A 25,859-nucleotide genomic window follows, 5' to 3' on the forward strand; every position below is an offset into this window, starting at 1 on the left:
GTCTTACCATCTTAAAATTATTCAATACATATTTATGAATTCCTATTAACAAAGCTCAAAGAAGACAAAATTTCTTCAGAGTTTCTTCCTTAAGAACTCACTCTTTCCTTATTAATGAACTCACAGATTAAAAACATCACACTCCTAGATTGTGCTAACCATCAAGCAAAAACTTTTCCATCTCAAGCTGTGTATACCCTGTGGATGGTTATGCAGTTCTGAAGTCACGAGGCTTTGTATAGGGTTTATCCCTCCGTCCCAACCTCCCCCCTAAAAAAAGACAAGGAAGAAAGAAAAGCAAAAGCAAAAGCCATGTCAGAGTTGAAAGGTAGAACAATTAACTTCCTATTTTCTTTCACAATTTGTGTCTTTTTGCCTGAATTCTGACCGTCCTCAATTCCTAATGGATCCTTTTTTAGTCACCTTTCTAAATGTTATACTATAAGCATACATACATAGAAACATGTATGCATTACAGGCATCACGTATGTGATTGCTTCATTCTTTTTGAGTTTTGGTGATGTCATTTAACATCGTATTTTCTATGTTCATCCATTTTCCCAGTAAGTCGTAAGTATAAAGGAATTTTTACATTAAACGTTTGATGTACTGGTCAGGTGCAGCTTAACTTCACAATGTCCTGTGCTTTGAGCTGTGTAAGGTCTCCCATCTGTGAATCCTGGTACAGCTTCCGATTCATTGTGGAGTCTTAATAAATAAAATGTTTAAAAAACAAGACAATCTACATCAGTACATGTTTGTGGAGTTTAACAAAAAGGGCAGTTTAATATCTGATACAGCCGGCTTGGTGTCACCCAGTGTAGAAAATCTATACACGGATGAATCAGGAGCATGGATAACTTCGCATTATTCCTGAAGCCCTCATCTATCTTTCTACTTTGAATCAGAACTCTTGTCCAAAAGCTGCCTGGGCAACTTTAAAATGAACAGGGGTACTTTGACGCTTGACGACACAATGCCTAAGTTCTTAGGCACAACTACCTCCTGGACGCGCCCTGCAGTCCAGTGTGTAGTCCAGTGTGTGGGCTGTTTGGAGCCGAGCTGTGTGCTCTCTGTGTGCAGTGATAGAACTCACTGAGTTGTGAACTCTCCTGACTGCTGCCCTGAAGTCCTACAGCAGTTGTTGTATTTTCTTGTCCACATGATCATCTCTGCACATGGAGTTTTACCGCTTTTGTAAGAATGATAGTCTTAAAAGTAGTATGTGCTCCAACCAGAAGAGTTTAGGTGACTACTCAACAATTACATGTCATCTTTTGGATAACCTTGGTATCATACAGACGCCCCATCAGTCCACGTCCGTTCCTGTAGAAGATGTTTGCTTTGCAAGGTCTTACCAAAGAGGAAAGCATGTGGTGCAAATCCAAACACGGTTATAACAACATGTTCAGCTCCACTCTTCCGTGTCAAGGAATGGCCTCTCCCTTTTGCCCCTGAAAGCTTTACGGGAATATCAGGAAATGTTGCTTACTGAAGTTACATGACTATCCGGAAGGAAACAGCGGTGGGGTACTTTAGCTGTGAATAAAAGACACCAGAAAGAAAAAAGAGGAGAGAAGGGGAGAAGAAGAAAAGAGAGTCAGGGAGTAAAGAATAAGACAGGAAGGGGCTGGGAGAAGGAGGAATGAGGAGAAAAAGACAAAAAGGAAACAATAATCAAGAAAAACCGAGACTAGTTAAATGGGGAGAGAGCTGTGAGTCCGAGCTGGGACGCAGGTGGCTGAGTTGTGTGGCCAGCACTAAGCTGCTACAGATTCGTGGCAAAAAGAGACACCAGCAGAGGTTGCTACAGACCTTTTTCCTCTCTCTGAACCCATGATTAAGTCTGTCTACGTAGTCTGGTGTGGTGGTCCAAACCTGGAGAAAGGATCCTAAGTAATCACGTTGTAGCTTTATGGCTAAAGTGAAATATACAGCACCTCTGTGCCTGTCTTCTCTGTGCACTGGGCAGTCTGCCATGACTCAGAAATGTTGTTAGTTATTAAAATAGCTGGAATGAAAACCTGAAATATCGAGCATTTAAAATCATGCTGCTGCTCGTAGAAAACCTACAATTAAACCATTCAAAGGGCTAGAGAGATGGCTCAGTGGTTAAGAGCACCAGCTGCTTTTCCAGAGGGCCCAGGTTCAATTCCCAGCACCCACATGGCAGCTTACAACTATTTGTAGCTCCAGTTTCATTGTCTGCCTTGTGGCTTTTTGGGGCACTGCATATACATGGTAAGCAGACACGTATGCAGGCAAAACACCTACATACATACAATAAAAGTAAGTTTTAAAAAAACCTTTAAAGTATTAATATTCTAGATTCAAAGGTATCAATATGTTAAATGTTTTGTACTTATAAGAAAATAAAGATCAACTAATCTGCCCAAGTTTCCCTGCAGGTTTGCAGGTACTCCATACAGTCCGGCTTAGAGGAGGTCTGCAAATCTTTGGGCCTGGTGAGGTGACCTGGGAGCACTCCCAGCTCCATGAGTCTGTCCATGTCTCAGGTTCCTCCCTGAGCATATGGAAATCTTACAGGGTTCTTGTGAGGATTAAAATAATGTTTGACAAATAAGTGCTCATTTAATATTAATTAATATTAATTAACAATAGCTTATTACAACCTGCAGTTTATTCTGAAGTATTTTTTAAGCTTTTTAAATTAGATTATCACAATTTGTATTCTGGTTTTCTTTTGCTCTTAGAATCTTTGATAATTTCTTTGTATACACAAATAAGGAGCAACTGATTTCAGTCTCTAATTCTTTTTTCTATTATTATTATCATTTTATTATTAATTATTTAATTATTATTATTAATTATTTAATCTTTTCTTATAATCCAGTTGTTATCCCCCTCCAGGTCCACCCTCTGGCTGTTCCTCATCCCATACCTTCTCCCCCATCTCCAAGAGGAGGTCCCCACCACCCCCACCCCCACCTCAACAGACCTCCCCACTCCCTGGGGCCTCAAGTCTCTCTGGGGTTAGGTGCATCTTCTCTCACTGAAGCCAGACCAGGCCATCTTCTGCTGTATATGAGTTGGGGGCCTCATAATAGCTGGCGTATGCTGCCTGGTTGGTGATTCAGTGTCTGAGTGATCTCAGGGGTCCAGGTTAGTTGAGACTGCTGGTCCTCCTACAGGGTCGCCCTCCTCCTCAGCTTCTTCTAGCTTTTCCCTAATTCAACCACAGGGGTCCCCAGCAAGTATCTGCATCTGACCCTTTTCAGGAATCCTTCCCCTCTGTAAGACAGGTCTCTTCCTGGGCTCCTCTCATCCTAGTTGCGATCACTATTACTAAGACCGCAAGGCCCACAGGTTTCAACTCAGTTTCCCTCTTGCATAACCCTGAGCTCAGAAGGGACTGTCTCTATCTGCCGTGTTTTAGATAAAGCTATTTCTTGACTTTTTCCCTCTTGTTTTTTGCCCCTATCTTCTATTCTAAAGCTACCCATTGAGCTTCCATCGGCATGCCTCTCTTCGGTCTCAGTCCTCCTCTCTCCTGGTCTGGGCTTTGTGAACAGGAAGGGGGCAAATGAGTGAAGCGGAGGAGACAAATGTTTGTAACTCGCAGGAGCCTCTGGCTCTGGCGGCACAGCAGTACACAGGTGGATTCGTGGTCAGGCAGAGATACGCTGCGCTTGAGTGTGACTGACTAAAAACCTAAATTAGACGTTTCTGAGAGGAATGCTGTATAAGAATTACGTTTAGAAACGCACGAATCTACATCCTGCAGGACGCTCACATCCAATCTCGGCGCCTAATTTTACTTCTCAGTGGAGGTCTAATTTACTGGTCCTCAGAGCCTAAACAAAGCTATACAGTGGGAAGTTCGTGGTGTCCCTTAACTGTGACTTGTTGGTAGCCCCACTGCTAAAGACTTGGTCCCAAGAGTGTGTATTTTTTTTTTTTTTTTTTACAAATTTTATTCTTAAGGCTTGGCTATTAATAGAAACATTGGTTGGTGGCATCCTTGCTAACCTGCAGGCTTCCCGGCGGCTTTCTGTTCAGAGGCTCCCTGATGTTGGAAGCAGAACCTTGGGTGTCTCTGAGTGCCCAGTGCCACCCGTCAGGCTGTGCTGTGTGGGAACTTTTCTTGTCTGTCTTCCCAGCAGTGCCTAGCACAGTGCCGTGCACTTACTGGATAATCAAGTGTGTGCGGGTGTGTGTGTGTGTGTGTGTGTGTGTGTGTGTGTGTGTGTGTTCTATATGTGTTTGCAATGTGAATGGGTAAGTGTGTGCTCATGCACATGCAGAGGTCAGAGGTCAGACCAGGTGTCTTCGCTGAGTCCTCCCTGTCTTCTTAGCTTTTGAGACAGTCTTTGGTGTAGCTCAGCGCTTACCCCTCATCTTACCTGACTGACCATTATGTTCCAGGGGCCATTCTGTCCTCATAGCTGCCGGGAGGTCTTGAGGCTGTCATGTTCTTTGAGTTTCTGTGATGTTCTCTGAGTCCTGGTGGTGGCAGTGGGTGTTGGGAAAGAGGCTTCATTTAAGGATGAGTAGCCTTCAATGCACTTTCTCTGGTAATTATCATGGAACCTCAAAAACGACTATTATCCTCTGAATTTTACAGGGGAAGGGACCGATTTCAAGGCAGGAAGGAACTTCTGTAGTAACTACTGGAACCAAATTCAGTTCTGCATGGCTCTACCCCTGTTCCTTAATGTCCGCCCTGGCTCACGATGGATATTTCTCTCTCCCTCTCTCTTAATATCACCTTCTGTTATCCTTACCTAATCTTTATTAATTTTCAACTTTCGATTTCCGTGAAGAAAGCCTGCCAGTAAAATCAGCTGGTCTTCGAGATGTCATGGGTACCGGTGAGACTCTGTATTTGGTCACTGAGTCTATCACATCTGCTCTGGGCACGGGCAGGACACTTACTCTTCTCATCTGCATACTGAGTGTGGCAACTGTCCCCAGCTCCTGTGATCCTAACACACAGGATCTGTTGTGATCTGTTACACAACAGATCCTACTGAGGGGAGCTTTATTACTTCAGCTAGAATTACCTGGATGAGTTCACCGAGCCCTTAACTGTGGGATCCTGAGAAAGTGGCAATTAGGTTTTTAACGCTTTGAGGTACTCACCAAGAGAAGTTGGCCATTTTTGCTCCATAAAGTTAAGCAGTTCACACATCTGGGGTTCTTCGGCATGGCTCTGTTTGAAGGCAGCTGATTTGATCCAGCCTGCCTCAGAAATCACATCTGAGGTCTCTAGCAGGAGACAGAATCTTTTTGAGGTGAAGACACAGATGCCTGTGGCACACATCCAGACAACAGACAGGGAAACTGGCCTTTCGGGGCGTGGCTAACGCTGTCTGATAACCACTTTCTCTGTAAGAAACCGAGTCATTCAGCCTGTTAAGGCACAGGTAGAAGGTCTTGTTCAAGCATTTAACTTCCTTTAAATTTTCCCTCAGTAGGTTAGGAGTGAACCCTGTGGTAATCTTTCATGTAGAGCTCCTCTCAAAGGGGGCAGAAAGAGATCAGTGTGAGGGAGAGGAACTGAGGCTAAGGAGCCAGGTGCTTACCTCAGCATTTGTGCTGTGGGGATGGGGGAGGTGCGTTCCCCACACAGTGCAGGGCAGTGCCAGGCAGGAGGAAACCTGGCTTTTATAGTTATCTAGAACACTAGAGAAACACACTCATGTATCTTAGTGCTAAACATAGGAAGGAACAAATTTGGGTACAGATAAGAGTTCTGCATATAACAGAATATTTTCCTCACTCTATCAGAAATTTTTTTCTTACAAAATCATTTGAATCCAATATATCAGAGTTTAGACACGCTTTGTATTCTGCTGGCTTTTTAATAATGATATTCATCTTTTTGTGCCCATTCATGTCTAACAGTATGCTTCATACATAGGATCTTAGTAAGTATTTAAATGAATCTTTGTTATACCATAGTTCGATCCCTACTTCAAAATAGTTGTATTTTCTAGATTCACCTCATTTCTGCATGTTATCATCCACACTGGCCTGTTTTCCTTTATTTACAACCACAAAGATGTCAGTGAGTCCTCTGAAAGTGAACATCGGCTGTGTGTGTGTGTGTGTGTGTGTGTGTGTGCGCGTCACTCTCTGGGTCTTTCTGAGAGAGAAGATGTCCTGTGACTCACAGGAAGTGCCCTTGATAGTACATGGAGGTGCTGGAACTCTGGGCAAAGCCAGGAGATAAATGCACCAAGAACTGAAGGAACACCAGTGAAACCAAATTCCCACAGAGCAGTTTACGTAAATCCACATTCTTAAAGCCACACCCAGCAACAGTGGGGGCGGTGGGAATGGAAATCCAGGGTTTCCCTAAGAGAAAGTACAACCTGGTTTTTGTTACAAATGGGAACAGTGAGACTTCTCACGTTTCTGTTTTGATGGATGAAACTTGGCATTGGCAAAAAAGAAGAGGCAGGAGATCATCCAGCCCGTAAAAGTGGTGAGGGTGGCCTACAGTTCAGAAGACATTTCCAGAGAAAGGACCTCGTTCTCTTTGATGTCAGCCCTGTTTTGCTGAGTGGCTGAGCTGCACAGACACAAGTTCAAGGAAGATTTCCCAGGTCCCTGGGTTTGCTAATTGCATCTCAGCTAACCCTGCACTCATGGCTCTGCTAGGAAATCCGACATGCATGGCCTAAAACTCTTTGACTAACAACATCTAAGATGTGGACCCTGGACATTATCATATACTTTCCTGGTTGGAGAGAGAGAGAGAGAGAGAGAGAGAGAGAGAGAGAGAGAGAGAGAGAGAGAGAGAGAGGAGATAATTAATCATCTAGTATTGATTATATTTAAGGTAGCATACTTAACTATTGGTCCTTCAGACTCAATTAGTTTCCAAATAGTTTGCTTCCTGACTTAATTTCATCCACACACCGATTTATATACAACTCAAGTCAAACTTAACAATAAGTGGTAGTTGACGTGTGTACTAAAATTATGATTTCCATCTCAGTTGTCAGTCATCTACACTCCCCTGTAGGTGACAAAAAACGCTTCTGTAGGTTTATACGCTCGCCGAAGGGGCTCTTAACTCTTCCACAAAAATTCCATTATGAGGGCACTGTCTGATGACTTGAGTTCTGCTGAACTCTGCTGTATTTGTGGGAGTAGCAGGTACATCCGAGGACAGCTGTCTTAAATATGACAGGTGGGAATTTGTGAAGTATTGACAGCCTCCTAGGAAATCCCGGGAAAACATGGCCACATCACTCCATGGGGCACCAAACCAAGATCCACCCAGGACAAGAGTAGCACTCTATAGTGAGACCGAGGGCCTCTCTAACATGTCTGACCTCTCCGGAGCGTGTCTCTGGGCTTTCTTCCTCTGCTTTTCTCTTTTCTAACATCCATTTCCCCTTTTCTCATACTCCACTAGAGGAACACTGCTCAAATTTCGTGTAATTAATTTTAAAAAATTACCTGCGATGTACTAAATAATAAAATTCATCTTCTGAGAAGCAGGACAAAGAAAGCGAATGTTTACATATTGGTCTTATTTTTGTCTTAGGATATCCTCAAAAGGCATTAAAATAGTGATAAAAATAATCAGAGGTAAAAAGAGAAAGAAAGGAAAGAAGGAAGAAATAGGAATAAGATAAGAAAGAAAGAAAGAAAAAAGAAAGAGGATGGGTTTCGTATAATAGGGAAACTGCATACCATACCCAGTACAGTGAACATGGAAGCCTGCCCTTACTCCGCATGACCTCCAGGTGGCGCTGTTGACCTACACAAGGAAAGCAGACGCCAGGTTCCGTTTATAGCTGGATTTTCACTTTTTCAAAATATTTTCTGCCTCCACAGATGTGTTCTTTTAAATGGTCAATAAAATTTTATAACCACTATTTGAAAAATCGCAAGATTATTGTGATTTGTGCTTCCCGGGCAAGAATATTTCTTCCCGTCCAGACATACTTAGCCAGTCAGGTGTCTGTCTGCATTTGTTCCGTGGTGTCTGTCTCTTTTTTTGCCGTTCTTTCCTCCGAGTACCCACAGGCTCAGCCACAGAAACCTGAGCTGTTGATGAGACACAATCAGGTATCTTTAGACACAGTTGCATTTAAAACAAACGTCTTCATTCAGCTCTAGTAATTCAGTTCCCCACATACTGAGTGGATAGGGTCGTCTGAACTCAAATGCCACCCAAGTGAGGATGCGATTCGGGTGTGGGCAAGCAGAGGTTTGTCACGCACTAGAGACGTTTTGAGGTAACTTACGCAGGGCACAGCACGGTCTAGGTCTAATCATTCTCTTGGAAAGCACTCCTAGGTGAAATCCAGGAGGAGAGTTGATCTATTAGGAAGGATTTCCAGCCAGGAGCAGTGGTCATCACCAAAAAACAAAACAAAACAAAAAACCAACCAACCAAACAAACAACATAATAACAACAATAACGCCCCCTCCTCAAACAAACAAAACCCAACAGTAGGAGGGGTTACCATAGTTTGAGTTTGGAATTTTTAAGATTGACTTTAAAAATAATCAGCTAACGCTCCTTTGTGCCCTTTCTTCTTTCTCTTCTCTCACAGGGGTTTGTGAACAAGCTGGATGAATTCATTCAGTGGCTAAACGAAGCCATGGAGACCACCGAGAACTGGACTCCTCCTAAAGCCGAGACCGACAGCCTCCGGCTGTACCTGGAGACACACTTGGTAGGCACACTTGGTAGATCATGTTGTTCTCTTTCCGTCAAGGATTTCAGTGTCAGGATTTGTTTAGGCCCGGTATTAGTTTTAGTTGGCAAACGTCATTATAATGAGTTGAAACCTTAATGGGGTTAAACCTCAAACTGACCATTTTCAGGCGTTTCAAGCAATAATATGACACCTAAGGACTCCATGTTTCAAACAGATGATTTGAAGCTTTCTCCAGAAGGGCCGCCATTTTAAAACACATTAGAAAACCTTATTAGACCCATGCTCTCTAAAGTGACGATTGAAGATTTCCCTCTTCTTGGAAAAAAAAATAAATGAATAAAAGAGAAAAATTTGATGACCATTCTGAAGCTTTCTGGAGTTCTTGCAAAATTAATGAACCCCTCATTATCAAGGAGGTCTATTTAATCTGTTATACACTTGGCTATTTTAATAAAATATTTAAAACGATGATCTCCATCATCTCTGCTGCTACGTGGGTTTTCCGGCAGATAATTAATACAACTGTCATTATGCTGGGCCCTGTGCTTAGGGAAAACCAGGGAGTCCGTCGTGGTTAGCACTTGGGTGACTATGCTTTGAGTCTGTTTAAAGCAGGAATTATAGACCAGGCTACATTTGATGAACCTCAGGAGGTTTGCACCGAATGCTTCAAACGGCCGATATCAATTATGGAGGGGTGGGAACCACGTGCTGGAGTGTGGTAAAGCGTGACAGAAAAGCACGTTGTCGTAGGAAATGCAAACTCAAGCTTTCAGGATCTCATCTCTATTCCTTGCACCGATAGCATAAAATCGGCAAAGGCAACGAACAGGAATCCTTGGGTGCCCAACTGTGGGGCTGGTTTCTGCCCCTCTTACACGCTTAGAATTTGGAACAAGTAAGCATCATGGAGAGTCCCATTATGGGGTGGTTCATGGGAAAAACTGCAGAAGGACAAAAGATGGACACGAAGAGAGAATTTTAGTTCACTTAATGCTGTGTTTTGAACATGTTTTATGTAACTGCAAGTTTAAAAGCCTCAGAAACCAGTTGCCGCATACAGATAGGCTTGCAGACGATCAAGGACGGCCTGGGTTGATGGTCTGTAGAAACGCCGGTGGCCTAAGTGCCTCTCTTGTACTGGGTTTGGAAAGACTGCCCTTCGCACTCGATTCCCTGTAGAACACACTTTTCACTTTTTTTTGTAGGGCATTTCATAATAGCGAGATAAAGATATTCAGTGCTTTATGATGTAAATTATATTAATTAGAATGTCAGCGTTGCCCTGGCATTGTTCTGACAGAAATTCTAATCTGTGTTTAAACAGGACTATATGAACTTTATTTCACATCAAGTGTGCTGTCTTAATTTTCTTGATTTAATATTTTATGGAAAACACACATCCAGCTTCTGAGGTTCCAGAGGGCACAAGGGCATAGGTGCCATAGCTGTGGGTTGCTCATCGAAAGCCAGGTGGAGTGGCTGTGTGGTGTGGTTGGCAAGGACCCTTTCCTCTCTACGTAGGGTGTCCCCATGAAACCATTGCATAGTCCTGTCTCAGCTCTCCTATAGAACATCCCGGTGCTGGCCCCAAAGCTAGAATTTTCATTTATGAGAGAGTATTTTGTATTGCTCTAGCTTATGTAGTTGCAACTAACTTTATGTATCTATATTGACTTAAAACGTTGCTAATACAATGGCAGAAGTAACATTTTATATTATTACTCCATTTAAATTGCTACCATGTCTATGACCTTACTCTACCTAGCCTTAACAATAGCAGAACATTTTATAGGTGGCTATAGAGAAGCTTAGTCATGTGTACCTGCCTCAAGACAATGTTCTGATCCTAAACATGAGAGTCATTACCCAGTGCTGTGGCTCTCCATAGAGTCCTTCCTGATATCCCTCTCTTGAGGAGCAGCCTGTAAGGGTTACGTTAGCATTTGGTGGTGGTGGGTGTGTGTGTGTGCTTATTGCTTTCCCGTTGACTGTTCTGGCTAGAATACGGATGATATAGGCACAGTTTGCTTATCTCTGCTTTCAAAAGGTGAGAAACTATGGTTTGCAGGCCAGTTCATTGATTGCTAAATTAGTCACACATTTTACTTCTGATGCTATGAATGGCAATGTGTGGTATCCACATTCGCCTTCTGTGCGTGGTTTGCTGGGGAATGCTACAGAAATCACCGGGAGTCCCTGGACTCTCCCAGGCCAGTGACCATAGGACAAGACTTAGCCTCTCTCTGTCCACCTTCCCCTCCTTCCCTAATTGCAATCCATATCTTATTGTATTATTGTTGTGCTGAACTAAGATTCTTTTAGCCTCAAAAGGAGGCAAAGTCTACCTTTCTATAAGAACCATTCAAGTGAGGCTAGAGAGTCATATCTTAGCTTAGTCTATACCAACCATTGTTGCTCCCTGATGTGGGAGCAAGAGGGTTTTTCCAGTGCCATGCAGTAGCAGAGGTTGTCAGGCACACTGGCTAAATCATTTTTCTAGATCCTAGGATTCAGTCTTTAGTCTTTAGGCGTGTGAGACCTGGAGAGTGAGTGTCTTCTCTCATCTAATACGTTGGAATAGTTAGCGTCTCCCAGCATTTTCTTGTAAAGAACAACAAATACCAAAACAACACTTGTCCGTCTATATCTTGATACTTAATTCAATTATTTTCAATGATGGCTGCCAAGGGTTTTTCTCCAACACTAATCAATTAAAGCTTTGCACTGCCTCTCTGAGAGAGACACAGGAATTTTACTTTAGCTGTAGGAAACTGTGAAATTGTCATGGTACATCAGTGATTTTCCACGATAATTAATCATCTGCTTGCAACCTGACTGCTCCTTCAAAAACACAATCCCCATCTTTCTGGAAACTGGCATTTTCAGGAAATGTCATTTGGAGGTGGTGCACGGCAAGTATTGGGCATTCTCCTTTTCTGAAACCAATTTTAGAAGTAGCATCGTACGGATGTGTTATCGAGAAGACTCCCCTGTGTCTTTCCTTCACTGTTGTTCACTTCCTATCCTCTTCAAAAACAGCACCACTGGAGTGTTTGGCCTGTAAGAGTACGTATTTTAGAGTGTAAGCATTCATGAGCTTTGACAATCTGATATATATACACACACACACATATATACACTCCACCAACATCATGATAGTGAGGCATTCATCACCCCAAACTTCCTCGTGACATTTTGAGATTTCTTCCTTCAGCCCTTCCCAGACTGTACTGCATCCCCAAGCAATGGCTGGTTTGGTTTCTGTCCTATGGGCCCGGGCACCCGATCTCTCTCCTTCATCTTGTTTCCTGTAGCTATATTGACATTGCATCTACCAATGCTCTCTCTGTGCTTTTGACTAGCATTCAACATGTGCACGGACCACGCTGTATGCCTTGAGTTCTTGATGGACATTTAATCTGTTTCCTCCACGGTCTTTCAAGTTATGTGTATCTGAGTAGAAGGACAATACACGTAAACATTGTGAATAACCATCACATGCCAGGGGATGAAGCTCTGGGATAGACCGTGTGCTAAGAAAAGAGCATCAAAGTGTTTAGATGGCTTTCCTTTAAGGAAATGTTCAGGAGTAAGGCAGCATAGGCGGTCACACGGGCTACATGCGCAGTCTGCCCATGCGCTTCTAGAATGAGAACTCTCATCTCCAGAGTCCTTGCAACTCTTGCCGAATTCACCAAATGAGGACCACACCAGTGCCAGGAAAACAAGCCAGATCTTTACTCATCTATAGCCAGTCAGAGTATCCAGGGTGGTCCACTATAGCCCAGCCAGACCGGACAGTTGGGCAAGAATGGCTAACCCGAGGGCAGAGCCAGTCTTAAACTTGGAAAGGAAATTTGTGTAGGTGCCACATGCTATACGGTGCAAAGACTGACCAATTTCATATTGCCTGGGAGTTTTAACATTCTTGTAAGAACTATCTGACTATGTAGCCCAGGATGTCAGGGAACTCACTGCGTAGCTCAGGCTGGCCACCAGCTTGCAGTCTTCTGCCTCCGTATCCAGAGTACTGGGATAGCAGGCCCTGCCATGCTTGTCTTAAGAAGCAACGTTTTTAATTTGATTTGATACACGAGGGCTGTGTGACAGTAAGACGACTACGAAGTCAAGATTCAAGTTCGTATGTATGAAGTACTCGTGCAGCCAGGCAGACACTGAGGTTAGAGCAGTGGTTCTCAAACAATTCCCAACTTCCCAATGCTGCCACCCTTTGATGCAGTTCGTGTTATGGTGACCCTAAACCATAAAATTATTTTTATTGTTATTTCATAATTGTAACTTTGTTACTGTTGTGAACTGTACTGTGTTAATGTGTTTTGACTTTCCCAATCCTCCAAGGGGTCGCGACCCACAGGTTGAGAACCCCTGCGCTAGCGCGCACTGATCAAAGTTGGCTTCTCTTGGGGGCCTTCCATTGAATAGAGACGACCATAGGTTGTATGATATAGCCCTAGCCAGCAAAATTTTATAGGCTAAATGAAGGAGTTCGGAGAAAAGGTTTATTGTTTTCCTAGAGATAATTAGATGCAGGCCTGGAAGGGCATCTATCACTCTGCTGGTTCAAAATAGAGGAGAGAGCTCGGGCAGGGGTTTCACAGTGAGGGTGCGTGAGGAAAAGTGTGGGAGGGAAGCCATCAGGTGTGTCTGAGACTCCACTTAAGCCCTGAAGGGCGCTACTGGATAGTAAGGTACACCAAATGACGATTTAAATCACCAAACGTTTTCTGGGGCACTGAAGGTTCTGTCTTTGTGTCAAACAGAAGAGTGGCAGGAGTCAATCACAAATCCCACGGGGGTAAGGCCAGGCTGGCATAGATTAACTGAATGATCACAGTGGAGAACGGGCTTGAGCACAGCCTTTGATGTTCTAACACAGACTAGTAGTTATCATTCTCCCAAAATGTGGATTTTGACTGGCCGTGTGTAGATATGACAGGAACTTCATGAAGTGAGTGGCAGTTACAAGGGCTGAGGAGAGACCTCTCTCCTGTTCTCTCACACACCAGCTCTCGTTCTTGCTTGCTATCATCTTGAGGCTACCCCAAGTATTTCAAAACAGCTACACACATGTGCTCTGCTGTGTGCCCAGTTTAAACTAGCAGCAGGTCAAAAGCAGTGACTGTAAGACCACCTTATCCCCTTTGCACGGCTTTGTGATGTCTCCATTCTGAGTACGCCATGGTTTGCTTTAAGCAATCCTTTGGGCTAGACATTGAGGTTGTGTGGCCCTCTATTTTAAGTAATGTTTCTGTGCACATGCTTAGACCTTACTCATCCTCTTTAGCGTGAGCACGTCCTTACATTTGGACTTTCTGGCTAAAAGTTACGCACATTCAAAACTTTCATCCGTTATAAAGTGTCTTTGGTGGAGGTGATCAGTTTGCGCTGAGTGCTGAACACGCCCACTACCGCCTGCCGCTGGAGCTTGTTGGCACGTGGCTTAGCTTTGCCCATGCGTAGTTAACCGGGGGGGGGGTCATTTGTTTTTCTTTCCTCGGGTCCTTTCTGCTCATTATCTTTGCCTGTTCTTCTGCTGGGTCTTTCTTATTATTTTACTTCTGGATTATCATGAGTTTCTTAAATATTAAAGGAATTAATCCCTTGTCTGTGTTGTGAATGGAAAATATTTTGAAAGGAAACCATCAAGAGGTCTTTCTTCCAAAAGAACAGAGACATCTCACCAATTTGTGCCAGACCTGGGAAGCCATGCTGGGTCTCTACACCTGGCAAAACCCCGGGTATGAAGTCAAATCTAGAATCTTAGATATGGAGGGTCGAGTTTAAGATCGGAGACTTTGTAGGTGAATGCCAAGATTAAGAACATTTCATCAATGAGAGCTGTCGGTGAGGGGATGTGGCAAGGAGACCAGGAGTAGATTAAAGGGGACAACCAGGGATTCACACCAAGATCTGCTTTTGAGGCTCACTCATGTTCAGTCAGAAATGTCAGACAACATCTGTTTGTCTGCCCTGTTCTGGTCTACAGTGCTCTGCACGACACCCAACAGAATGTTGGTAAGACTCAGATACAGGGAGGTATGCAAATGGCTGAGCACTTCTCAGCATGGCCGGGCAGTGCCGTGTGTGTGTGTGTGTGTGTGTGTGTGTGTGTGTGTGTGTGTGTACCAAAGTACTGTGACATCATCACTTCACAGTGTGTAGTGTGGACTGAGGAAGGGAGATTCAGCCCCTGTCTCTCACTCAGTGTCTAGTTAAAGAGAAACATTATACTGTACTCAGTGGGAAAAGCAAACAGTGTGAAACACAATAAACTGAAAGGCAGAAACCACCCTGCAGACTACCCAGCTCAAGCAGGCTGTCCTGGGTTCCTTTGAGCCCTTTCCTGTAAGACAAGTCCACTTGAAAGTCCATGTTGGATATTCTATTCAGTAACTTGCTTCTGAAGACATGTCTCTCTCCTTATATATATATAAAACCAGTGCATCTTCATAGCGACTTAATATTTTATCTTGTGGACATGCCCCAGTTTAGTTAAATCTTGTCATGATGGGCATTTAAGCTTCCTCCTTATTTCTGCTTTCTTTTTCAAATAATGTTCCAGGAATATTCAGTCTAACACTGGTAGAGAATCTTCTTGTCATATTCCCAATATAACAACAACAACAACAACAACAACAACAACAACAACAACAATAATAATAACAATAAAATATCTTTCATAATCTAGGAACAGCTTTCACTGTGGGTAATAGGAACTTAGGCAGACCCATGTTTGGTTTGTGTGTGGGATATCTGAGTGCCCGTTTACAGGTGGACTTTAAAAGCACATCCTTCTGACCCCCTTTGTTCATCCTAGCATTAGTGCCTGTAATTTGAGTTGGCTGCCACAAGGTGGCAGCGGAGCACCAGAATCCATTTGTTCTTGACCCATCCTTATTGCCCCCTTGCCCCAGTCGTCATTAAACACAATTGGCCTTAACTAGCACCGAGTCTGGTTGGGAGAATGATCAGCAAATGCAGATGCTCACGCTTGCTGCCACCACCTAGATCTCTTCATTTCTGATTCAATCGATTTTATTTCCACCACAAGAAAAAGCAGTGTACTGCTCACAGTTTTTCCCAAACACTTCTGACTGTTTTGTCTTTTGCTTGCCCTCCTACGTCTACCTCTGCTCCATTTTTCATTGCTTGAAGTTAGATCACAGAGTTTGTTTTTTACCTGCTGCCCACCTCTCCTGCCTCCTTTTCTCCGCTGAGATGATGGGGCAGCCATGGCCTAAGCAAGTTGTGCTTCAGAAGACCGGTAGCTGCCATGGGGCTGTGCTGCTCTGCAACCAGGGCTCAGTCCGCCAGACTTCAAAAGCCAGAGCCCTGTGTTTGGACCAGTCTAGTGCTGCCTCCCTCAGTCTCAGGAGCAAGGCCACAGCCTTCCAGGAGCTTTGAAGTTCCATTTGCTCGTCCCTGGACTCCCATCAGTTTAAAGTGTAGCTGAGTGTTTAGTGGGATATGACACGTTTCCTCCTCTTAGGACAAATATTCAGTTCCCAAGCTGAGTCCTTTGCTTTGTGGGGTGGGGATGGAGGTCTGTCAGGAGTTTCAGCATTTGGGCATTTTGTCATTGCTTTGTCATTAGGAGGGGGAGTAGGCAGAATGGGAGGCTTATTTTGGACATGTGACAGTCATAACCACATTTAGGGCTCATATGGTTTGTTCCGTGTGTCTAGGAGACACATGCGTGCTACCTTACAGTCAGGAAGAACTTCACCTCCTTCCAACTGATTCAAGGGCTCGTAGGCCATCATATCCAACAATTCTCACTATTTTGAGAATTAGTGCCCAGTTTCCTAACATAACTTTTTTTCTTAGACAGTAATGGCTGCTTTTAACTAGATTATCAGAGAAGTGGTGTGTTTATCAGTCACTGCATATCCAAAACTATGGACTACTGGGCAGTGAAGAAAAGTTGCAGATGGGCCTTGCTTTATATGGCCTATGCACAGGGCTGAGGACGTTGATTATGGACAAGGGACTCACATCTTATTGCATGGAATTTTGGAATCTCGAGTCAGTTTATCTGGTGTAAATAATAAAAACTCGAGGTTTTTATATTAACCAGGAGAAAAATGACCTGGCATGTGACTGTTGTGAAGGTGAGATTAGCAGCGGCAGGCGAGAAAGCCTCTTCCATTTGGGGGACCTTTCACATCTTCCTTGAATATTTAAGAGTATACGGCAGGAATGGCTCACAGGTGCTTGGAGAAGTTGAAATTCTGTGTGTTGCTAAGTGAATTTGTGACAAGAAGAACTCATGAAGAAGGGGGAACCCTGAAGGTTTCCTTTTGTTTGTAGGGGTGGGATTCATCTCTTTTGCCAAGATAAAGCAATTAAAAAAAAAACACAATGGAAATAAAAATGGTAATTCAGTTATTAGAAGGGTTAAAATCCTGTAGCTTTACTATTACTACTTAAAAATATGAACGCTGTATGACTAGACAGGATGTTAATGACTTGACATTACAAAATTTATTAAATTTATTTTTAAAGTGGTTTGGTTCCCCCTTTCAAATGCATACAGCATGTGGGAGTTAGAATAGATCTGCCCCAGGCTGCCAAAACAAATTTTTAATGGAACTGGAGTCCTTCAGGGACTGTCCTAAATCCACATAATATTCTTAAGTCCTGGTGTTTGCACTGGGACCTGTGTATTAGCAGATGTACGTGTGAATAATACACGTATATCCATCCATCACCCTGGTGACTCCACATCCTTAAGGGCTGCCGCACATCAATTATTCCACCTCAGGGGGTAGAGAGATATTTGGGCTGGCATTGACCTCCTTTTCAATCAGGGCCTCCAAACAGTATGTTCCAGAAGTCAAACAGTCCCTTCAGACAGAACCTCTGTTTGAGAATGTGTGTGGCCTGATGTTGCCGTTCTGAGGAGTCAATGTGATTACCTGTGTCAGGTGTGGAGGCCGCATCCAGAGAAGCAAATGAAAATCCCGTCACTCAGAGTCACCGTCAGCACCCAGGATCTCACTCATCTATCTACATCTTGCATAAGTTATTAGCCAGTGTACCAGGGAAGAGTGTCAACCTCAGTGAGCTGCATCTATGCACGCGCAAACACACACACACACACACACACACACACCCCTCTGAAATAAATTATAAATTGTTTGAGAAGCCAGATTCTCTTTCAAAGGTTTGGAGCCATTTTTATGAACTGAGATCTTGGGAGCAAAGTCTCTTCAGGAGGAACGAGTTCTTTTGCTTTTTTTTTTTTGTCTGTTTGTTTTAAAGGAAAACAAAGACTTTTTAAACATGTGGTTTTAATTTTAAGAGAACTTGGAAATTATTTCTTAAATGCACCACGTCCTTTCTTAAATGCACCACGTCCTCTTCCTAAGCTTCTGATGGTGCGTTCTGATGTTATAGCGGAAGGTGTGTTACAGATCGTTGTGACCGAAACACCAAAGACAAAAGTCGCCACTTCATTCTCTTGGGAAAATGTACAGTGACTGGCCATTTATTTAATTGTGTGCTAAGTACCACATGATGAAAGGATAAAGTTAAATTGATGATTCAGGTTACCCCAACAGGGTACAGTTTACATGGCAATTATGCTGGGTCATCTAAGCGTAATTGGCAAGTAATTTTGTAAGCGAAGGAACATGACAGCCCATTTACATGGTGTTCACTGAGTAAAATTTGGGGACATTTATCAACCACTCTCGAGTGCAGAGTGGTCGTATTGATAACTCCCGATATTGCAGGCTGTCGGAAACCGGTCCTCGGGATGAGTCTCCACGCACACACGCCCTTCTAAACCACAGCTCTTCTCTCGAGGAGCCCAAGGTTGGGAAACAGACCTGCCAATAATTTTGAACAGAGGTCGGTTAAGGGGAGGCTTGAAGCTGGCTGTGGGTGTAAGTGTCAAGGGTGGAAGATCAGGGAAGCCTTGCTAGAGAGCACACTGAATTGAATTTTAAAGGGTGACGGGGCTTTGCTGGAACAGCACTTGGCAGACAGAGGCACAGCAAGAGCAGAATCCTAGAGGAACAAGTAGACGACTGGGTGGAGAACCCTCGCAGTTGAGCAGACAGAATCTGAAGCCAGGTAAGGGCTGAGCCTGACACTTAGCCCCGGCCAGCCATTCAAGGACTTAGGAAGAGGTGGCCTCTGTCTGAGCTGTTTTGAAGACATCGTTTTGTATAGTAACAATTACTGTGCTGCTATTATGATATACTAGGCTCTGTTCTACGTGTATCAAGGGATTTTTATCTTGTTACCACCTAGGAAATAGGCACTAATATTCCTTTCACAAATGAGGAAACTAAATAGACAGAGGTTGCCCAGAACTAAACAGAGATTGATAGAGGAACGGGGCTTTGAACATCACCACCCAGTTCTGAAACCTTTGCCGGTCACTAGCACTAGCCCACGAGATGCTTGTGGCTTCCTTAACACGGTCCATGGAATTCTAGACTAACTCTATTCTATGCCCACGGCACTCCCTCGGCTCTGGGAGCGGTAAGTGCGGCCATTCTGCCCATGGTCCTATTTGTGAGTTTGAGATAATAGTGCCTGTAGCGTATAACACACAACCAATGTGTTGTGTGGAGGGAGGGCGTGGCCACAGGCTGCGTGGGCGACCTAAGAAGGGACACAGTGAGGCTTGGAGCAGTGTTAGTGTGCAGAGGTATGAGTGGGACAACGGCTGGCCTTGGTGACTGACCCAGCATGTGGATCTTATTGGCATATTCTCGTATCACTTCTGATTTCCAACCAGGATGCTGGAGAGATGATTTGGCAGAAGAATCTGAAGCACAAGGAAGTTCACAGAGCTTTTAAATTCCTGGGAAGAACTATGTGGGCTCAGGATAAAAGAGACTTCCTCAGAGATGGCTAAAATTAGAAGGGACAGTCTGGGGATAGAACTGCCCTGGGGTACACGATGAGTAGTTGGATGGCCTTCGGGACTCTTCTCTCTTTGAAAACGCTCTAGTCTAAAGTAAATAAAACCTCTCCTGTTTCCCTTCCTAAGCTGCCTTGACGAAAAAAAAAAGATAAAAATCAAAGAATTCAAGGGCTGGAAAATATCGAGTCCATTTGCCTTGATAAAGGAATGGAAGCCCAGCGGGTTACAGGACCCATCCGAGGGCACACCCTCGAGGAAAAAAAGACAGGGTCATTGGCTTCTCTTCCTTATGTCTCAGTAACATTTTTGGTTTTGGTGTCCCTGTGTGTGAGCCGCCAGTAGGTAGACAAAAGCAACAGAGTCATGGTGTTTGTCTCTGGGGAAGAGAGCATTAGCAATAAGGGGTTCCTATCCCATGGCAACCTAGGCCATTTATCAACCTGAGAGTGTGAATTTAAACCTTTATGAGAGGGCTTAGGGAGAAGCTCAGTGGGTAAGACCACTTTATCTGCAAGCACAGGAGCTGAGTTCAAATATTTAGTACCCACATAACAAGCCCGTCACAGCTGTACATGACTCTACACCCAGCAGTGGGGGACAGATTCCAACAGTTCACTGATCACACAGCCTGGCCAAAAGGGTGAGCTTCCGCTCGTTCAAGCAGGAAACCCTTTCTCACGGCAGTTAAGAGCAATAGAGTAAGACTTGTGCTGCTCAGGCCTCCACAGAATGAATACTGAATGACATATGCCCACCACACACCTATACCACACGTACATAGCACACACATACACACATACATGCCCATGCTCATGCACTAGTGTACACACACACATACACATGCACACACACATATACATGCACACACACAAGCACACAAATACATGAACACAGTACACATACAGCACACACACACATGAATGCACATGCACACATGCACATATCCACACAGCATGCACACACACATGTACATGCTCATATACACACACACACATGTGCACATGCACATACAGGCAGTATGCATAAATGCACATACACAGCACACACACATGTATGCAGACACACTCATATACACAGCACACACACAGGACACACAAACAGCACACACACACATGCTCACAAACACATGCCCATGGTCATGCACTGTCCTGCATACACACACACATATGCACGTACATGTACATGTACTTAGCACACACACATATACACACACGTACATGCACACATATACACGCACACAGCACACACACAAACACACACATGCATACACACAGCACAAACACATGCACACACATGCATGCATATGCACACATATGCACATACCCACACACAGCACATACACATGCATGCGCACACACACAGACACAGACACAGACACAGACACAGACACAGACACACACACACACACACACACACACACACTACAGGGATTTTTCTAAGCAATATTCATGGCCAGACCGTGCTAATGGTTTCCACTCATTGTCTCAAATTCTCACAACCATGTAGTAACCTTGTTTCACCTTGTTTCAAAAAGTCCCTAAAGGATGGCCTGCTTCCTGAGACCAGACCCTGCTGATTTCTGGCGTCACCGTCCTCAAGTGATACGGATGCTCTGTATGTTTTCTTGAAGTCGGCTTTGTCTTTGCAAGGAGATTATTTACATATTAACATCTATAATTTTATTGATATAATTTTGTCTTTAATTTTTGTTTATATCCTCTATATGTTTGCGTGCATTGCCTCATCATTAAAATCGCAATATAATATCTTACCAGTTTGTAAGAGGTACTTAAACACTTACTGAAAGAGCTCTCAGTCTTCACTTACATGGTATTTCGGAAGGTGCACTTTATACTGTGAGCACCGGCATCTAACTGGTGTGGATGGCATTGTGGAGCTGTGAGCAGGAGCTACCACGCTCCTCGTGATTGATTATGACTGCTGGCTCGCCCAGGCCCTCTGACAGAGCAAACAGCTCGTGTTTGGCCCAGTGCAGAGTGGCTCCTAAGCAGAGACGCTCTGAGGCAGACAGTAATGACTTCAGGCTTTGGCGTTTCTAGCTAAACACTTATTTCCACCCCAGCACACCACCGCCCTGTGGAAAGCCTTGTTCTCATTTTCTGAGGGAATGAAAATCTTTGTGTGAAGAAGTGTCACCAAGCGTCTTACTCATCAGCATGTACACCATCTCTTTAAGTGACAGTGGGGGTAAGAGTTCATCAGTTCAACGTGCCTTTCACATTTGGAGACTCCTGACTAATAACCTCTGGTATTTAGCATCAGAACAGCCAAAGAACTAGAATCTGGCACACACACTGCTCTCATGCATGGAGAAAAACTTAAAAAGGCAGAAGATTTGCTCCAATTTTCTTCTATTCATTTAGGAGAAAAAGCATACATACCTTTTTCTAATTAAAAAGAGTATGAACACACAGAAACATCTGGCCCGTATCACCACGGCAACCTCCTATAACGGCCAGCTTGTCTCCAGCGCGTCCTTAAAAATGAAGTCTGTATGCAGCAGGCAGCAAGCCCTTCCTAGCTCTTAGGTCTGCGCCAGTCCCTCACATCATTGGCATGTCACCATGGTTCTCTCATGACTCTTGGGGTCAAGTCCTGTGTAGTAACCGTTGCTGTGCAGACCTGCAGACTATCCCGGCATCATGAAGCACTCAGAGCTTCTTGCTTCTGCGCCTCTGAAGGACCTCTCCAGAGCTGCATACAAGTCAGTTTGTTCCTCATGAGCTCTCTGCAGGCCCTGCTGAGACTGGATCTGTGGGGGCCCATAGCTGTTACTCAGTACTGGCCTTTGAAACTTGACTAATGTAGTATATTTTTAATTTAAACAAATTTGAATCCCATTGGGCAAGGCTACTCCATTTTGCTTGAGGGCAAAAGCTCTACCATTTGGTATCACACATCAAATCCCGGTTACACACGTATTCTATGCTGGGTCATACAAATACACCTGTAGTTGTCTCTGTGACCCAATGGACTAGACCATAAGCTGCCCAAAGACTGTGGCTATGTGTTGCTCCCTTTTCATCCGTAAATCTGGTAGGAACCGCTGAATAAATATAACTATCCTATACACCTATAAAATACACCTAGAAGATATACTAATATATAGATTATATATACTATATACTTAGAAAAAACTAAATTCACTCAAGAAAGAATTTGGGGTTCTTTCTGGTACTTATGGTACTTCTCAAACATCCCAAGACTCACAGTGCTCAGGGGACCTGGTAGATACAGACAGTACCCACAGAGCAGCTGGGTGTACCTGAGCTGTCTGAATTTACAGCACATTCAGGTCTATAAAAGCTGATGGTGCCAGATGTTGTAATAACCCCATTGCCCATTGGTTAACTTACAATAACTGCTTTTTATCCTTTTTTCCTGGTTGCCTTAAAACTCTTTTTTCTTGGTTATTTTATTTATTTACATTTTAAATGTTGTTCGCCTTCCAGATTTCCCCTCTACAAACCTCCTATTCCACTCCTCTCCCCCTGCCTCTCTGAGGGTGCTCCCCCACTCACCACCTACCCACTCCTGCCTCAGTGCGCCCTAGCATTCCCCTACCCTGGGTCATCAAGCCTTCACAGGACCAAGATTCTCCCCTCCCATTAATGCCAGATAGGCCATCCTCTGCTACATATGCAGCTGGAGCCATGGGTCCCTCCATGTATACTCATTGGTTGGTGGTTTAGTCCCTAGAAGGTCTGGGGCATCTGGTTGGTTGATAGTGTTGTTCTTCCCATGAGGTTGCTATTCCCTTCACCTCCTTCAGTCCTCCCCCTAACTCCTCCATTGTGCTCAGTCCAATGCTTGGCTAAGAGCATCCATATCTGTATTAGTCAGGCTCTGGCAGAGTCTCTCAGGGACAGCTATACCTGTCAGCAAGCATTTCTTGGCACCAGCAAGTGTCTAGGTTTGGTGTCTGCCGATGAGATGGATCCTGAGGTGAGGCAGTCTCGTAATGGCCTTTCCTTCAGTCTCTGAGCCACTCTTTGTCCCTGCTTTTCCTTTAGACAGGAAGAATTCTGGGTTAAAGTTTTTGAGATGGCCCCATCTCTCAACCAGGGGCCATGCCTATTCACTGAATATGGCTTCTACCTTTGTTGTGCATTTTGGCTAATGTCATCTCAATAATTGTTTTGATAATCAGCATTTGTTTCAATTATTGGATCTTCTTTTTGGAAGAAAATAGTTTGAAAAAATAGCATATTTATCTATCTAGTTTGTGTACATATGTGTGTGTGGGAGAGTGTGTGGAAGTCATGGTGAGGCTCAGAGGACTTTTGCGGGGAGTTGGTTCTCTCCTTATACTAGAGCTCAGGTTTTAGAGATTGCAGTCAGGGTTTTGGGTTCGTTTGGCAGACATCTTAACCCTCACAGCTATCTTGCTGGCCTACTTTATTTATTTATTATCAGCCAACTGATTTCCTCTTGTGTGTGTATGACTGAGTGTGCAAACCAGAGGAGGACCTGCATGAGTCAGTCCTCTCCTGTAACAGGGGTCCTCAGGAAGTGAAGGACTGAAATGCTGGCAAGTCTCTTCCCCTACAGAGCCCTCTGCCAGCCCCTCCCTGAGCTCTCCCAGCCCCCTGTGTGTTCTCTCCTTGTCAATTGAGTTGCATGGTCCTTTATGGACATTGACAACAGTTCCGTGCTCCCTGGGATCCAGGCCATTAGATGGGTGACACAGGATCATGGGGGCATGCTTAGGCCAATGTTCTTGGCATAAATTCAGTCCTGAGAATTCTCTGCACCATTGGGGAGAGGTGTGGGTGTTGCAGAGGAACTGAACACACTACAGGCGTTTGGGAGAAAACACGCTAACAGCGTAAGGATGGAGACCTGCTCAGCTATCGGGTTAATGGAAAGAACAAACTCACAGAAGTAATAAAACCCTTCTTTAGGGAGAAGTGGAGGCAGCACAAGGAGAGTGAATTAAAGAATCCTTTAACAGCCTGAGATCTCACTGACAATTGTGTTAATGTGACTGCTTGGCTGCCTTCTCCGGGGCCTGTTTCGAATTCCTTACTTGATATTATTATTAATGGTTAATGGGCACACCTGAAATCAAGCAATAATGCACCATTCTGGTAATAGTTATATTAAATGGTTCTTTTATACAACATTGAGCTTATCAGATTGTCTCGTTCCTAATAATGAATACCTCGTCTTTTCCAATTTCCTAATCAAATGTTTCCACATCATCTTGAAGCCCAGCCATTTCCAGATGCCTCTGCTCTATACTCTCAGCTTCAATGATGTCCAATTGCCAGCATCCTCCTGGGCCCCTCCATTCTCTCTGGCACTGAGACACAGGCCCGTGTGCCTCTTTGAAGGCTGGTGATCACTAGACATTCACACAGGTAAACCGTGAGCCAAAGACATCACCAGCATGAAATGTATAGCAGTGCAGAAATCTTTACAACAGGTTTCTCCCCAAACTTTGATGAATTTGTCTTAGAGGTTTCTCTTTTTCCTGCTTCCATTTCTGAAACCTGTGTCCTATAGTCTAAATGGCGTTGCTTCCATAGAGAGGAATTCCACAGCAGGGACAGAAAGAAAAGGGTGCTACGATTAACTATAAGGTAGTAAACGTTTAGATATCCGCAGGTGCTGCCTTAACTGGACGGATCAGAAGCACTGAGGGGTCTGAAGTGATGGCCCAGCAGTTAGGAGCGTTTGCTGCTCTTGCAGGGGACTTGGGTTCTGTTCCCAGCACTCACACAGAGACTCAGAACCATCCATACTTTCATTTCAGGGGCCCTAATTCCCTCTTCTGGCCTCCACAGGCACGGCATGCACACAGGGGACATATATGCGTGCAGGTAAAATACCCATGCACATGAAATGAATACATCTGGAGATATTTTTAAATAATTATGTTTAAAAGGAAGTATCAAGATTTCTGAGCATTGTATAGTTTTATTTGACTGAATCCCTGTAGCAGAAGGAGCAATATAAGAAATGCTGGGCAGTATGCAGGGAGCCAGATATTGCCTTTCTCGAATATTGAGCTGAAATGTTACTGTATCTTCTTAAAGAAGGCCGGATGACATAATTCATCACTGAAATGCAACAGTTCAAATCCTTATCTCTGTGCTACATGGCTCTCTCTCTTAGTTTCATACTATCTCTCTTTTCATTCTATTTCTGTCTATTATACTTTAAAGCATCCCTTTCTCACTGGGCATCCACAACAACCCAGTCTGCATTCCCCAAGTTCGGTTGTCCACTAATGCCAGAGCCCATGGGTTTTGGTCTTCAAGTCTCCATTGCCTGGCTTG

The 25,859-nt window shown here is 44.0% G+C and overlaps 1 protein-coding gene across 8 annotated transcripts in view; it reads left to right on the forward strand.

Moving 5' to 3' along the window:
* Akap6 (A-kinase anchoring protein 6) overlaps positions 1-25,859 on the forward strand; it is a 440,592-nt gene that overhangs the window by 204,484 nt on the left and 210,249 nt on the right. For all 8 annotated transcript variants that reach the window (NM_022618.2, XM_087554579.1, XM_087554582.1 and 5 more), the window contains 1 exon segment: positions 8,541-8,663. In NM_022618.2, the coding sequence (NP_072140.2) occupies positions 8,541-8,663 (123 nt within the window).

This window comes from Rattus norvegicus, chromosome 6 (assembly GCF_021556685.1).
Source record: "Rattus norvegicus strain SHRSP/BbbUtx chromosome 6, alternate assembly SHRSP_T2T, whole genome shotgun sequence".
In the NCBI taxonomy this organism is placed as follows: Eukaryota; Metazoa; Chordata; class Mammalia; order Rodentia; family Muridae; genus Rattus; species Rattus norvegicus.